Source organism: Heloderma suspectum, chromosome 7, assembly GCF_057233095.1.
Source record: "Heloderma suspectum isolate Gila_16-S chromosome 7, 16-S_ref, whole genome shotgun sequence".
Taxonomy (NCBI): Eukaryota; Metazoa; Chordata; class Lepidosauria; order Squamata; family Helodermatidae; genus Heloderma; species Heloderma suspectum.
In genome coordinates this window covers 113,389,474-113,405,423 of record NC_139464.1, presented here as the reverse complement: position 1 = coordinate 113,405,423, position 15,950 = coordinate 113,389,474, and the positions used below count along the sequence as shown (strand labels likewise).

Sequence of the window (15,950 nt, the reverse complement as noted above, 5' to 3'; positions counted from 1 at the left end):
CGCGGGAGGGCTGAGTGGGGGAGGAGGCTGCTGTACGACACACTGGATGTGTTGTACAGCATTTCCACCCTCCCCACCCTGAAACACCCCTGGATTGCCCCTTTTCGGCTGCTCCGCACTCCTCTTGCAAGGTCGGAGCACAGGGCTGTTCCACTCTGCCTCCAAGGCAGCGCGGAAGAGGGAGGAGGTTGGTTCTCCAGGAACTGACCTTGGAGCACGGGATCTGAGGTCGGTTCCCGGAAAACCAGATACCCTATGGCCGTCTAGCTGCTGTCTAGGATTGCTCCCTAAAGCAAGTAGTTAGATAGATCAGCAGTGACTGTTAACTGCCCTCTTAACTTGCCTTTCCCACTGCCAGATTACCCGTACCTGGTGCTCTCCACTTCCAGGCTTCTCCTTCACAAATAGGTTTGCATAATTTCTCATGAATTCTCTAAAATGCTGAGCATTTTAATTAGCTCAAAGACCAGTAAAGACAACCTGCAGGTTGAGGCTTTTCTGAAGGATTTTCCACACACCTGCCCTGTATCGTGTGCCTCAAGGGGTTACCACTTGGTAATCTAATGATAGACAAATAGGGGGTGAAAGCTGATGCTACCAAAGGAGTAGTTGAACCAATGGGATTTTGCATTTAATGGGCAGCTGGACACTTCACAGTTGCCTGCTTTCAACTAGAGGCTGTGTGACTGCAGCTTGGGGGGTGCCTGTAGTCCTAACTCCTGTTTTCAAATGTTCTGTGCTTACAGGTCAGTGGACATCAGCCCTACAAGACTGCATAGTTTAGCACAGCACTTTAGACACAGAAGCTCCAGTTTAGAGTCCCAAGGGAAGCTCCTTGGGTCGGAAAATGAGACGGGGAGCCCTGACTTCTACACCCCCAGGACTCGTAGCAGTAACGGCTCTGACCCCATGGATGACTGCTCCTCCTGCACCAGCCATTCCAGCTCTGAGCACTACTACCCAGCTCAGATGAATGCCAACTATTCCACGCTGGCTGAGGATTCCCCCTCCAAAGCCCGGGAGCGGCAGAGGCAGAGGCACAAGTCAGCGGGGAACCTCGTCTCCTCGAATTCTGGGAGCATGCCCAACCTGGCTGCCAGGAACGGGACCGGCCACCACGGAGTCTATCTGCACAGCCAGAGCCAGCCTTCCTCCCAGTACAGGATCAAAGAGTACCCCCTGTACATTGAGGGGAGCTCCACGCCGGTGGTGGTGCGCAGCCTGGAGAACGACCAGGAGGGACACTACAGCGTGAAAGCACAATTTAAGACGTCCAACTCATACACGGCAGGGGGAATGTTCAAGGAGAACTGGCATGGGGATGAAGTAGACTCAGTAAGGCTCACCCCCTCCAGGTCTCAGGTCATAAGGACTCCATCCCTGGGCAGAGAGGGTCACGAGAAGGGCTCAGGAAGGACAGTGGTGTCGGACGAACTGAGGCTCTGGTACCAACGGTCCACAGCCTCCCACAAAGACCACAGCCGCTTGTCGCACACGAGCTCCACTTCATCGGACAGCAGTTCCCAGTACAGCACCTCCTCTCAAAGCACCTTTGTGGCGCACAGCAGGGTAACACGGATGCCTCCGATGTGCAAAGCAACATCAGGTGAGAGGAACATGTTTTGTGCCCATGATGCATACAGAGGAGAAATTACTGGGCCACACTAGTGGGGCAGTGGGACGTTAATTCAATCACCCTTGCCTCCTTCCGATCAGCTTCTGCCTGGAGCGAGGTGAGTAGATCAGCCATGTGTCTGCATTCGCTGCTTGCCCTGTAAAGCAAAAGGAGCCAAAGGGATCACAGAAGCAAGAACTGGGTTATTGCAAAGAGATGTGAGTTCTGCTCCTGAAATCTAAAGCCAGTGCACTGTCGTAGCCAGGGCACCTCAAATCTTGCCTTTGCCATGAATTCAGGAAGTGAATGCAGGCAAGCCATTCTCTCTCAGCCCCAAGCCTCGCAGCCCCTGTAACATTGAGCTATGTTTTAGAGTACACAAGAGAGTGCATGTGAACGATTTTGAGCACCCCAAAGCAGGGATGGGCAACCTTTTTGCCCCATAGGGCCACATGGGATTGGGAGTGGTGGGACAGGCTCCCCACCTGCACGCATGCATGCATGCGCGCACGCACACCACACACTTTTCATCCCCCCATCTGAGATAGCAGGGATGGGGAGGTTTAAACTTCTCCCGGCACACTAAAATTATGCTCCCCCCCCCCCACATTATTAATACATTCTCAAGAAAACAATCCATTTATTCTTCTTGCCAAAAAATACTCCTTTCCTTTTGTGGAAGATCACTCATGTTACTGTAAATCTTCTCCTTTTTGCCAAATGATATTCTAAGCTAAGGGCACAATCTAGATCAGGGATAGGCATCCTCAAGATGTTTCAGACGACAACTCCCAGCAGCACCAACTAGCATGGCCAATGGTCAGGTGGAAGTTGTACTCTAAAATATCTGGAAGGCGCCAGGTTGCCTATCATTGATCTATATGATGTTAGTTGCATTTAACAGCTAATCACACCCATCTGATTTCAATTTCTTCTGGGTTGGTCTTGGAATATTTGGTAATTTGGTGGCTGGGATCATTATAGTACTCAGCAGTTGAGCTCCATTTGAGATTTCAGAGACAAAGGACAGCATTCGAATTGGGTTTGGGGTTTTCATGCTGACTCCACAACCCTCAGACAGGGAATCTAAGGTTGCTTTACCGTATGCTGGTATGATAGTCATCACGTGTTTGCAATGAATTCTTCATTCCAAACATATATACATAACTGAAATAATGATTGTTCAACACACCAAATTAAGTCGAAAGGGTGGCAAGATAAGTTCCCTAATTATTCAGGAGCGCTTTTCATGATGTTCAGTTTATTTCAATCTGTACAACAATTTGCTCATCAAAATAAATCAGAAACCGAAGCACATTAAGGGCCTTGCTTTTTCAGGGCAATTTCACAAGAATTATTAACTTCAACTAGTTGTTTAGTTTTGCTATGAAAAGAGAAGTTATGAAGCGTTAGGGTAATTTCAGAAGTGATATAATCAAGGCATATGTAGAGAGTTTGCCCTGGAGGTATTACTTGGAAAAACATATTGCCTCTAAAGGTTACCCAACCATTGCTAATGAGGCTAGCCAAGTTCCTCCGGTTCTAGGCTGCGGCCAGTGGTTGGTGCCCCTTGGGTTTGCGTTACAGTGGTAGTAGCAATACAGCTGGAATACTCTAGCACAGGAGTAGGCAACCTTTTTGTGCCATGGGCGCATTCGACAATTTGAGGAAGCTGTCCTGGGCACCACTACAAAATCGCTGCCATAGGAGGCACAGCAAAGGGCAAGTAACCTGCCCCAAAGACTGAGTACAAGGCAGAGGTGGTGGCTGAGCCCCAACACACTAACTCTGTTCAATCCAGTTTTCAGCACGAACAGAAACCTATTTCACAGCAGTCCCAACTGCTGATAAGGAAATGTGTTGATTTTTTTAAAGTGGGAGGGGTGGGGCACCTTGGCCCGCATCAAGGAAGGCCCGTATCCAGGAGCACTCTGATGCCTGCAGGCTCCCCATTGCCTACCCCTGCTCTGGCAGCAGTTGCGCCAAGCTCCTCTATTGAAATCTTAACTGTTGCTGACATCAAGGGAGCAGAGGGGATGCTGTAGTAGAGCTCACCGCAGGGTTAGGAGGGAATTCAGCCCTTCTGTTGGAAGTGAGTGAATTTATGTGTGTGTGTGGGGGGGAGGACTGGCGTTGTGGCAGCAAGCCATGGCTCTGGCAGCTTTGGTGCTGAAAGACCTCACCTGCAATTGCGATGTCGTGCCAAACAACACAGCATGTTTGGTCTCGGCGACACGCATTCCTGCTGCGCAGACCTCACATCATTTGCATTCTGCTCTCCCTGACGCTCTCTGTCAATTGCTTTCCAGCTGCCTTACCTCCCAGTCAGAGGAGTTCGACCCCATCTAGTGAGCTAGCAGCCACGCCACCCAGCAGCCCGCATCACATCCTAGCCTGGCAGACAGGGTGAGTGTTGGGGCCAACGGGAGGGGCAAGCACAAGAGGGGAGTGGCTATTCAACAGCACCAGATTCAACCCCACCTTCCCTCGAGGCTGTTAAGGCGGCACCTACTTATGTATTTATTACTCATCTTTCTAGGCCACTTTTCGAGATATGTTTCCTTACTATGGGTCATCTGTTCTATTACGGCTGTATATACCACTGGAGTTTACAACTAGTGCAACTGTCTTCGTTTAGTTGTAAAGGCAGGGGAGGACCAACAAAAACACTGCTCTAGTACACATTCCTGTGGTCTGGACCTATTTCCACAGTTGTCACTGTATATAAAGCCACAGTGTCTGTGTTTGGAAGGGGTTCAGATTCAAACAAAGCATAGCAGAATTCCAAAATATCTTGAAATGAATGCTAACATTTTAGCCACTCAGCCAAGAAGTGATGATTGTGCCACAAACACCATTGTAGCTGTCCTCGTTGACTTCTGGCTTCTATATAACATAATTTTAGAGAGTTAGGTCAGCTGGTAATTCTCCACTTGACAGAACGTATCTTTCCTATGTCCCCAAGATAAAGCCAACAGGAGCAATGAAGCTGGATGACGGAGGCCTTGAGTTCAAATCCTTGCTCAGCACCCTAACCTGCCTCCAAAGGTGATGAAGGCAAATTGGAATAATCTCATGTACTTGCTTCTTAAGACAAAGGGCAAGATCGAAATATGTTAAATTAAATGTTTGAATAAAGTTTGCCATAATCACTTTAGCAGATATTCCACTACCACAACAACTCCTGAGAGTCGGTGCAGTCACTAAGAACAGCATGAGCTATGTTGGTCCATGGTTCATATGCTGCCTTTGCCACAAACTCCCTAGGTGGCTTTAAGGAGGATCCCATCACTCAGCATCAATGCTCCATCTGCAAGAGGAGACAGTAATGCCAACAAGGCTGTTGTAAGGATTACTGAGAGCACTTCTGAAGTGCTTTGAACAGTTGAAATGTGCTAGATAATTGTTAAGTACTACTATTACTTAAAAAAAAAAAGATCAGTCAAGCAGCTACTTATATACCTGGATGTATTAAAAACACAGTAACAATTGAATGAGTTAAGAAGGGAGATTTTCTGTCACCCTGAGAACTGTGCTGCCTTGCTTAGCAAAGAAATTGTCTTTTCCTTTATTTTTGCCACACCCCTATCCCTTCACACACAAATCAAAATGTTGAAGATTCTACTTGACTCATTTCCCTGTGTAACTAATTTCTTTTTGTCTTCCAAGATGATTCACCAACCTATTTCTGACTGGATTAATAAGCTCTTAACAATGTTTTGTGTCATGGCTTTTCTTTAACATTTCCTCTTTCCTCTTCCTCTCTCTTTTGGGCTTATCCTTTGTTCAGAGATGCAACAGACAACTCACCCACTATGGATGAGTCTCAGTCTCCAACTCAACAAAGTACTGATGAATAGAGGTATAGTGAGGGGATTTTTAAAAAAAAATTGAAACCCACACCCCACCCCACTATTATGCTTCCTTGTTGCCTTCGTGTTGTAAAACCCACTGTGCCAGAGCTGCTTCGGGGGTAGGGGGAAAATGTCAGAGCTGTGTGGGCATTTTGGGGTAATGACTGCAAAACTGTTCAGTTATTGGCTTTAGACTCTGCAGCTGACAGCAGTAAGCTGAAGAGCGTAAGCAAAACCTTAACAGCAAGCGTGTGGCTCACGTAGCAATGCTGCTGTTTCGAATGATCCATTATGTGTCAAAAAGGATGCGATCAGGGCAGCGTTCATAGTGGATAACACTCTGAAAAATAAATCCGGAACTGAAAATTTCTTGGACAGACAATATATTGGGCTGCGGGAGAGAAGAGTCTTACCTTACCTCACCACTCCGTGACTTTCGTGAACTCCAACTAGCTGACCTTTACATATTTCAGCATAACTGGATTGTGCAAATTAAACAATTCTGGAAAAGAGAATTCCCATCTCCATATTCTCTTTCATGCTAGTGTACTGGTCCTGCTGATGCCCAGGCATTTCTCCTCTTCCACCGGGATCAGTCTCATGGTACATAAGGGGCTCTCTTCCAAACTTAGAGAGACAAAGAGTCTTGTTTGCAGCCTGTCTGCACACAGCCAAGGGCTATATACCAGTCAAGTTGTGGACTGAAGCTGTCTTGAATGAGAGACCCCTTATGCAAGGGATCACCTGGACTGCAGCAGTGGGGGAGATGCTATTCTGGGACAGCAGTCTCGCTGGGGGATGGGAGAGACTCAACCCCTAGCAATCCCACTTCCAAGATCACTGGTTTCCTTCATGCTGCTAGTTACACCAGGCAAATTGCAATTTCAGTGGAAATCACTGGGCACCTCCACCCCCCCACACACAATTGCTAGATCTCATTGGGCAGGGAAGGGAGGTTTAAACCTCCCTATCCCTGCCTGCTGATGTGTGTGCGCACATATATGCACACACGCGCCCCGCCAGCTGACACGGGCTGTAGCCCTCGGGACTGAAAACCTCGTGCGCCCCTGTCCCGATGCCTGTTTTCAGTTTGTTGGTTGTGGTGGAATTTGTCCAATTTCTTGGGAACGATTTATGCCACAGGCAAGCAGAGGGGATTGCGGCAAGCTTTGGTTTGTGAATCATCACAATGCTGTCCTTAAATTAATAACCTGTAAATATGATCAAAAGAGTTGCTTGAAAACAAGCTTTTATGCAGTTAATCCAAAAATATATCGAGAACAGAGTTGGGTACTTCTTAGAAGTACACAAAAGCCAACTTAACGGAGAACTGAAAATAGGACAAGTCACTGAGTTTCCATTAGGTTAAACAAGAAAAATCTAGTCTCTCTAAAAACGTGATCTGATAGATGAACAAAAGTAGGGTTTATTATATATGCATGGTTGTAGAAAGAGTGAGGGCATTGGAAGCAGTGAGGTCCCAATATCACGTATAACCTGATGGGATCTGAGCTAGTAGTGACCAACCAAGAAAGAGATCTTGGGGTTCTGGTGGACAGATAAATGAAGATACTGGCCCAGTGTGCAGCTGCTGTAAAGAAAAAGAAAAGGCAAACTGCCACTATCATACTGCCTTTATACAAATCTGTGGTGCAGCCACACTTGGAAAACTGTGTCCCGTTCTAGTCACCATACCTTAAAAAAGATATTGTAGAGCTGGAAAAAGTGCAGAAAAGGGCAACTGAAATGATCAAGGGGCTGGAGCATCTCCCCTGTGAGGGGAGGTTACAACAGTTTAGCTTGGAAAAAAGGAGGTTAAGGGAAGATGCTAGAGTTGTACAAAATTTTGCATGGTGCGGAGAAGGTGGATAGGGAAACATTTTTCTTGCTCTCTTGCAATACTAGAACCTGGAGCCATCCCATGAAGCTGATTGGTGGGAGATTCAGGACAGACAAAAGGACGGACTTCTTCACACAGTGCATAGTTAAGCTATGGAATGCACTACCTCAAGATGTAGTGATGGCCACCAATTTGGGAGGCTTTAAAAGGGGGTTAGATAAATTTCTGGAGGAGAAGGCTATCAATGGCTACTAGGCCTGATGGCTATGCGCTACCTCCAGTATCAGAGGTAGTGAGCCTATGTACACCAGTTGCTGGGGAACATGGGTAGGAGGGCGCTCTTGCACCCATGTCCTGCTTGTGGCTTCCTAGTCGACAGCTGGTTGGCCACTGTGTGAACAGAATGCTGGAGTAGATGGACCCTTGGTCTGATCCAGCATGGCTCTTCCTATGTTCTATGTCAAAGAAAAATGAAATACAAGGAGTACATATTGTCAGTTACATTTAAGCTTAAATGCATTATTAGTGTTACGCGTCTGTACTGTTCATACCAATACCAGGATTATTTTTTGTAAATGGTCAGTGTAGCAATGTTACAGGCATTTAATCTTTAATGTAACTGGCACAGTCTGTACTTTTTGCATTTCATTTTCCTCTGACCTTGTTGCTTACAAGGCCTCCCTCCCCCTTCTACAACCATGTGCATATATGATTGGCAAGTTGGTCTAATGCGTCATGCACCTGATGACGCGAACAGTGTCCACAAAGGTTTATGTGGCAATAAATGCCTTTAAGGCGCTACAAGACTGCTGCTTGGCTGCAACAGACCAAGATGGCTACATCTCTGGGAAGAGAACGATTCGGAAACGGTTGGTCCATAAGAAAGGGTTGCTTCAGCTTGCACAGACACTGGCCCTGCCTGCGGTAGGCTGGCATTACTGCCTGGAAGCCTCAGCATAGCATTTTCACAGCAAAAGAGCGGCAACGGCACTTGGCTCTGCACAGCTCCATTCCTGCAGGAGGTCCCTTCTCTACTTGCCCTCCATAGACCACATGCAGTGGCTCATCTTGTGTCCCAGGGTTGCCATCCCTTGTGAGGTTAGCCTAAGATTGCCAACCTTTTCCATTGGCTTTGCTCCTATACCTTTCCCATCAACCCGACACACATGAACGCTTAGCAGATGACGGCTTTCTCCGGCACGGCAATGCAGTGAGAACAGCTTCAGCTAATACATTTTAGTGGGCCAGGCTGATTTGCCCCTGGTCACCGGTAGGACCCCTACCACCAAATCCCATTAATTGGTGGGAAGCGGAATAGCTTACTGGAGCAGGCCACATCATTGTTGCAATTACAAGACCCTGTTTTATGCATGCTTCGTCTTAGAATGCATGTGTGTCACTTTGCATGTATAAGTAACCTCTCTATACCTTTCTCCTCCCTTTCCTTACTGTGGGCATGCCCTTTTCCATAATGTGCAACTGTTAGCTGCACCTGCCCTCTTCCTCCCATCCCCCACCCTCCTCAAATTTTGGACATTTCTGCATCTGTAACAAACCAAATTGGGGGGTGGGGAGAAGAGACTGCAACATCCTTCTGAAGCGGTTAAATGCTTTGCTGGAGGCAGCCAAGGTGGATGGCTTGAAGCGTAGGCAACTGCTGGGGGAGATGTGGTCTTCCAACATGTTTGTGGGCCTGCAGTGATTTGCCCCCATCAGCTGTCAGCCCTCTCAGGAGCTGCCATTGCTCAAGGCCAATGGAGTATTCCTTGAGTTCACTTTATCTAAAACCAAGAGGGTTTTGCTTCTGTGAGATCCTGCTCAGGCTGTGTTTCTTTCATGCCCTCGACTGCAAATTCTAACCATATGTCCAAGAAAATTAACTCTCACTCAACTTAGCGGGACATACAGTTCTGAAGCGGAGTTTGGAATGAAGAGGGCTAAGGATAGATTAAAACCCACCTTGTCTCAACGAAGGAGGGTTTGGTAGTGGGAATCAGTTGCCTGAAGAGGTATACCTACAATAAAGTCTGTGGCTGCACTACTCTTGAAAAATTTGCTGAGTAACTAGTGATTTGGACTGGTAAACTGCAGGATAACAATATCATCATCCTTGCACTGCGCCTGTCTAAGCAGACACCAAATTATTGCCACAAGACTGCCATTAGGAAGCGATACACAAATAGGTGAAAGTAACAGGAGAGAATACGTTTAGCCCACCTCCTCAATCCCGTCCCTCTGTCCTCTGTGCAATTGTAGTTCCAATGCCTCTGTCAAATGTGCCAATTTGAACATCTATCCCATCTCTCTTTAGGAGCTACAACGACAGCTGTTACCTGGATTCTCCCCTCTATCCAGAACTAGCCGATGTCCAGTGGTATGGACAGGAGAAAGCCAAACCTGGAACTCTAGTGTGAATCCCCTTGACCTCAGCCGTTCAAGCGCATCAATGCCATTCTGAAAATCACCTCACTGCCTCTCATTTGCCTTACCCAGATGCACTGGCGCCTGACACCAGCTTCACGTCAAAGCACTTTTCACATAAGGCAATTGAAGATACTACAAAAACAACAGCTCCAGGACAGATCTCTGTCCAGTCAGAAGTGGAAAACAAATTCCCTTGGCCCTGGTTTCTGCAGGCTGCCACATGCCTCACAGAGCTCAACCAAAAGGAGAGGGCAAATCTACAAGTAACTGGATTCTAAGAACACAGTAAACAGTCAATTCAAACCATTTTGCATAAATAATCTTGTTCTTTAATATGTAAAACTATTCTAACATATGATTTGAACTCTGAAGTCAAATTATTAGGTAAAGATGGTGCAACAGAAAAAAGGACTGGGGGGAGAGAGAATGATGGCATCCATTTAAAGATGGGTCAGCATGTTGTGAATTGTTCTGTGCTGCCAAAGATTTCAGTGGCTGTCTGTTATGAAGCAGTTATCTAAAAATATCCTATTTTTCAGAAATAGCCCTAGTGCTCTGTAACTTGTTCTCCATCTTCTTCATCTTGATGCCCTAAAACACAATGAAATCTCAAATAATGGTACAGATGCCACTCAATCTTGGCAGATATCAATTGGGGAAAACCACCGGGATGAACAAGATGGGGCCCAAGGGCATCAGCAAGAACAAGGGCAAGTAATTGTTTCTTTTAACATTCCTATGACTAGTTGCAAGCAAAAACACCAGTAATGTAAGATCTTCTGTGACCTGTTGCAAAATAAAATGCCAAAAAGCTTTAGGATTTAAAAGAGCTTGATCTCTGCAGAAGAAAGTGTGTCAAATCACAGGCAAGCAAACCACAATCTAGTAAACTTGATCTTGAAATACATTAATAGTAATGTAGCAAGGGCTTATTTGACTGGCTAGGAACGTGCACAATGCTTTAAAGAGGAGGAATTTCACAGTGTTGTCTGTTTACCAGCAGATTCGGTCACTTTCCTCAAAGTACTAAAATGAACCATTCAGATATAAAAGTTTTTTCCATTTGATACAAAGCATGGTTTACTACCAATACCAAAAGAGAGGAAACTACAAGTTTACATGTACACCACTTGAGTAATGCTTTTTATACAAGTCTAGAAAGCCATCAAACTTCAAAAAGGCCTCAGTACTTTTATAATGAATTAATGCACAATCTCTAGGCCCTTGGTCAAAAACTGGTTTTGCTGGAGGACCACTTTTAAGAAAGGATGGCTGGAGGGTGAAGTAGAGGAGGATAAGGACCCTCACATGCCTGTGGACCTGCTGGCAAGTCCCACTGCCACAGCCACCACTCCCTCCACATTTCTGTTTTGCCTCTGGACTGCAAATGGGTCATCAGTTGCTCACCCCTAATCCAGGCAGATATCAGAGCAGGCACATGAAGTCATCACTGTGGTGCTATGCTGTTTTTATGCCACTGGATGAGCCAAGTGTTTTGTGCCTCTCCCCCAGTTTTGTGTTTGTATGCATGCAACAAAAACTAAAGAGACTCCAAAGAGCAAGAAACTGAAGTCAGCTTTCATTAATTAAAAAAAAATTGTGTACGTGTTCCAAGGAATAATCGGATGCTGCTAATACCAGAAAGGCAAAACTCTTGAATTCCCCCAAAATGAGCTGTTAAAACTACTGCTCTTTCATAAGAGAGGTAGTGGATATATATGTCCACATATCTCAGTAAGACATATGTCTTACCCACCTACCCATATGCCCACTATATGTCTCAGTAGGGCACTGTCTAAAAGCAGACAGAGAAGAAACCTGAAAGATAGGCAAGAGAGCGATGGTATTATTTCAGCAAACAGCATAAGAACAGTTAGTTACCTGACACAGGATATTACTTCTTCCTATCATATTCATTGGGAAGAGTTATGTGAAAAATCTCCATCCTAAGTACTTAAGCAATGACAACGAATTCTTGGATTGCTGTGTAAGCCCATTGATGGACTAAACCAATACAACAGCAGACTCTCTGATTTGGAACGATGTCTGCAATCTCTCACCAAGTTAGGCTTCTGAAGTCCATGGAATTTAAGCACCTTAACTGTGTGCTGGTTTCCAATATGAGACTGGAAAGTACCCTAATTTACAATCACCTTTTTTAAATGACGAATCAACAACATAATGAACTTTAACAAGATCTAATGTAATGGTTATTTGATGTTTTACCTAGAAAAATTCTCCAAAGTTAGACTAACCTTTTTCTTACATATATATATATATATATATATACACACATACACACACACCCCTCTACCTACCTGTGTGTCTAGCACCCTCTACTGGTGACATTCCAGTTGGTGGCTTCCAACACAAACGACAACCAACTAGACATGCTTTTGAACATACCTGTACTACAGACTTAAACTGATTCAGCAGTGATTCCTTCAGCCCAGGGAACTATAGTTGTCAGGGTAGGGGGAGGAGGGAATACTCCTAAATCTCAGCCCCTTCCCCAGTCTATAATTCCCTGAATTCTTTGGGGGAAGTTAAAACTGCTGTAAAACAGATACTAAGTTAGTAGTACAGATATTCTACTTTTATTATCAACTTTTCAGATCAACCACCACTAGAAATCTTAATTTGTATTCAAAGTCAGCCAGAATACTTGCTGATTACCTTACATTTAGGAAACAGTTTCTTGAAAAGGAAACACACCAATGGCAACAGAAACCATGGGCTGGATCCGTTCTTAGTCATGCTTAGAAATCAATGGGACTTGAGTTAATCATGACTGAGTTGTCCTATTGGTTTTAATGGGTTTCCTCTAAGCATGACTGAGGATGGCTCCAACCCCATGGCTCCAGTCCAACTGGAAGGGCAGACGTGGCTAACTCGTTCCATTGCTTCAGTAGGACTTGGTCACACCTAGGTCATTGGACTGGGGCTCCTCTCTTCACCAGGCAGTTTGGATGTGGTATTGATACAATATGATCCATCTCTTACATCCTAATAAGAAATGGCATGTTATTTAACAGAAATGCTGGCATCCCTAAGTTAATAATTTTGGGGCTCAAATTTGTGAAAAGTAAAATAAGACGAACACATTCTTAAGCCTGTCTGCAAACATTCTAGGGGAGGGTGGGGGAAAAGCTTTTGTTGCGTGTGCGAGGGTGGGGTGATATTTGTTTTTTCAATCAAGGCACTTGTGAGCCAGTCTGGTAGTAAAGACAGAAATTAAGTAAAACAGGTTTTACTGTTTAACTCAATTCAGTTATTAAAAAAATGTACATAAAATGTTAATCAGGAGATTAACGTGTCTTGAGTATAACGTGAAGGGGTAAACCATAGCTAGAGTATACAAGCACTTGACTACCCCATTAATAAACCCCTTGAATTTTGCTTTTATATACATAAAAAAGTCCCTGGTCCAATATTGCATTTTGTCCGTATGTACAAACCTCCCCCCTGTCTAGCTTTGTATATGCATAAACACCATATGACATGGTGGGCAGGGTTTATTTTTTAAATGATATTATATGCAGTTGAGTGTTGAAAATGTCGGGAAAGAAAAAAGGTCCAGTTTGTTTTGTTTCTCCACCCGGTATTAGTTTTTAGTTTTGGACATAGCAAACCCCATTCAGGTGCTATCAGATGACCAGTTACTGCTTAGTTAACTAGATGTAAAGTTTTACATATATATATTATTGTCAATAGTTTTATTACAAGTTGTGCAAAATGGACTCTAGTTTAAAATAAGAAAAAAAATAGAACGCTTCTGAAACTGACCGTAGAGCATGTAAAATGATTTTACTGAATCCTGTGCAACAGTAACCAAGGGGAAGAAAAGATGTTATGTTGTAGAAAAGGTTGCAGATTTTTTTTTAAAAAAATCTGCTTTTAATTTATTCTTTTTGTATTAAGAATTTGTATAGTTACCTTTACATTTTGCAGAAACAGTGTTGTCAACACTTCCTTATTAAAGCATTTTCAAGATGATATTCTGAAGTGTGCATTTGAGTTTTTGCAGTACCGAAGATCTTAAAGATGTCTACACATAATTGTACATACTGTCTCCTATCTTGCATTCGTTACCTCAAGAGTTTTTGTGCCAGCATTTGCAACTAACCACATTTACCTTTTACATGTGCATGCAGGAAAACCAGCTGCGGTGAGAACTCAGAATGAGAATGTGGCCTAAACTACAAAACAAGTTTCTTTTCCTTTATCTTCCTGCTCATGCAACTTCTTTGCCACACAACCCCCCACCCCCCACTCAGAATGCAAGGTTGTTTATCCAGATTCAAGAGAAATCCTTCAAAATGATCCTGCTCAAATGAAAAACTGTTTGGTTATGTTCAGCAGCTGCTGGTAGTTATCCAGGCCCTCGCCTCGCGTAGACCAACAGGAAATCCTTCCTCTGAACTTGCCCCTTTTAAAAAGGGTATAGTTAACTATTTGAATACAAGCTTGCGGCTGCAATTCAGGTCAAGCCCAGTGGCAGAGCGCCTCCCTCAAGCCAAGGATGAAAGAGCAGTTGTCACAGCAGTGTTCCCATAGTGACACTCTAGGGGCTGCAGCTGGCTCCCACAGTTACGACAGCTGGAAACCCTTAAATAAAAACACGCCATGACAAAGTATTTTGCAGTTTCTACATTTCCAATAAAGTGCCATTCCATAGACTGCGAGGGGATAAAGTTATTCTGACACGGGATGCTCTGTGGTACAGGAAGCTTATTTTAAGGACCACCACCAGCCAGGAGATGGAGTGCCTATAAAGACAACTTTTCAACATGCAGAAATTTTGCCATTGCCTTCCAGAACACGCTGCACATGCTTTTTTGTTGAATTCCAATTAGAACTGAAAACATCTGCTTACATAGTCTCTAGATGAAACATCCCTGTTCAAAGTCACATGTTTATAACTAACCAGGCGAAAGATCAACTAATGATGTCCTAAATCCCCAAAGGACCCTCTTTTTAAAGAAGATACTCCTCCTCAAATCACTCTATGCCTTTTTCCTGCAGAAGAAAATTATAGTCCTCGTAAATCAAAGACAGCAATGTTTCTAGATTATTTAGAGAACTCACAGCCGAGGCCAAGCTAGAGGACTGGATCCAGAAACCACTGAACCAAGGCATGGAAGCAGGCGGCGATGTGATAAATACTTCCTGTTATATTAAGTCCCCTTGAGAATTATGTGTACAAAACAATTTACATTCGCTACATTGTCTTAATAGCACCTTTGTCTACTCCCACATAAACCCACAAACTGATCAACTACAGTCCTGCCTCCCCCCATCCCCAAACTCCCCCCATCCCCCCCAAAACACAGGCTCTTGTTTATTCTGAATTGTGAAGATTTTAGTATCTTTTCCTGGGCTTTAATACTTTAATCTGAAACATTGCCCAGGCATAAGAGACTTTAAATACAACAGAGAAACAAAAAGGGCCAACAGACAGCAAGCAGCGTTATCATTTTATAGGGAAAATGCAATCATGAAGATTTTTTAAAAGACTCCAACTGCTGGCTTCTATTAGGCAGCCAACACAGCAAACCCAACCCCTTCTGTCTCTGCCATGCAAAACCATGTGCATGTGGTGGTGGTGATTTGCGGAGGATAAGCAGTAGGCAAGAGGGACATGGGAGTGCTTAGCTCTTCCCCTCACCAGCTCTTCTCTACAACCCTTCCTGCCCCAGCAAAAGGGGGGGGAGGTATCTGAGATGCACTTGCCAGTCAAGTGGGGATCAGTAGGATGAAGACGGCTTCGCAGAGAGGTGGACAAGGGAAAGGGTTGTAAGCACATCTCCCCTCCACCACCCCTTACCATCCACTTCTCCCCTGCAGTCCCCCTCCCCCAAACTGTTGTTTTGTAGGGCTACAACACACACAAGGTTTGGATCCCTATTTACCACTGAATGTGTACTTCTGTCCTAAGCCTTCACACTGAAGCATTTCTGAAACATCCTAAAGATCTGAAATTCGTGACCCCATGGACCATAACATGCCAGGCCTTCCTGTCCTGCGCTCTCTCTCGGACCGTGCTCAAGTCCATATTCATTGCATCGGTGATGCTATCTAGCCATCTCATCCTCTGCCGTCCCCTTTGCCTTTTGCCTTCAGTCCTTCCCAGCGTCAGGGTCTTTTCCAGAGAGTTTTCTCTTCGCATTAGGTGGCCAAAATATTTGAGCTTCAGCTTCAGTCTCTGTCCTTCCAA

The 15,950-nt window shown here is 44.8% G+C and overlaps 1 protein-coding gene across 2 annotated transcripts in view; it reads left to right on the top strand.

Annotated features, from left to right (window-relative positions):
- The window catches only part of FRMD4A (FERM domain containing 4A), a 300,096-nt gene extending 289,700 nt beyond the window's left edge, over nt 1-10,396 (top strand). For both annotated transcript variants that reach the window (XM_084811642.1, XM_084811641.1), the window contains exons 21-23: nt 747-1,606; nt 3,925-4,021; nt 9,621-10,396. In XM_084811642.1, the coding sequence (XP_084667768.1) occupies nt 747-1,606; nt 3,925-4,021; nt 9,621-9,723 (1,060 nt within the window). In that variant the 3' untranslated portion in view covers nt 9,724-10,396. The remainder of the gene's footprint in view (nt 1-746; nt 1,607-3,924; nt 4,022-9,620) is intronic.
- Nucleotides 10,397-15,950: the final 5,554 nt, after the last annotated feature.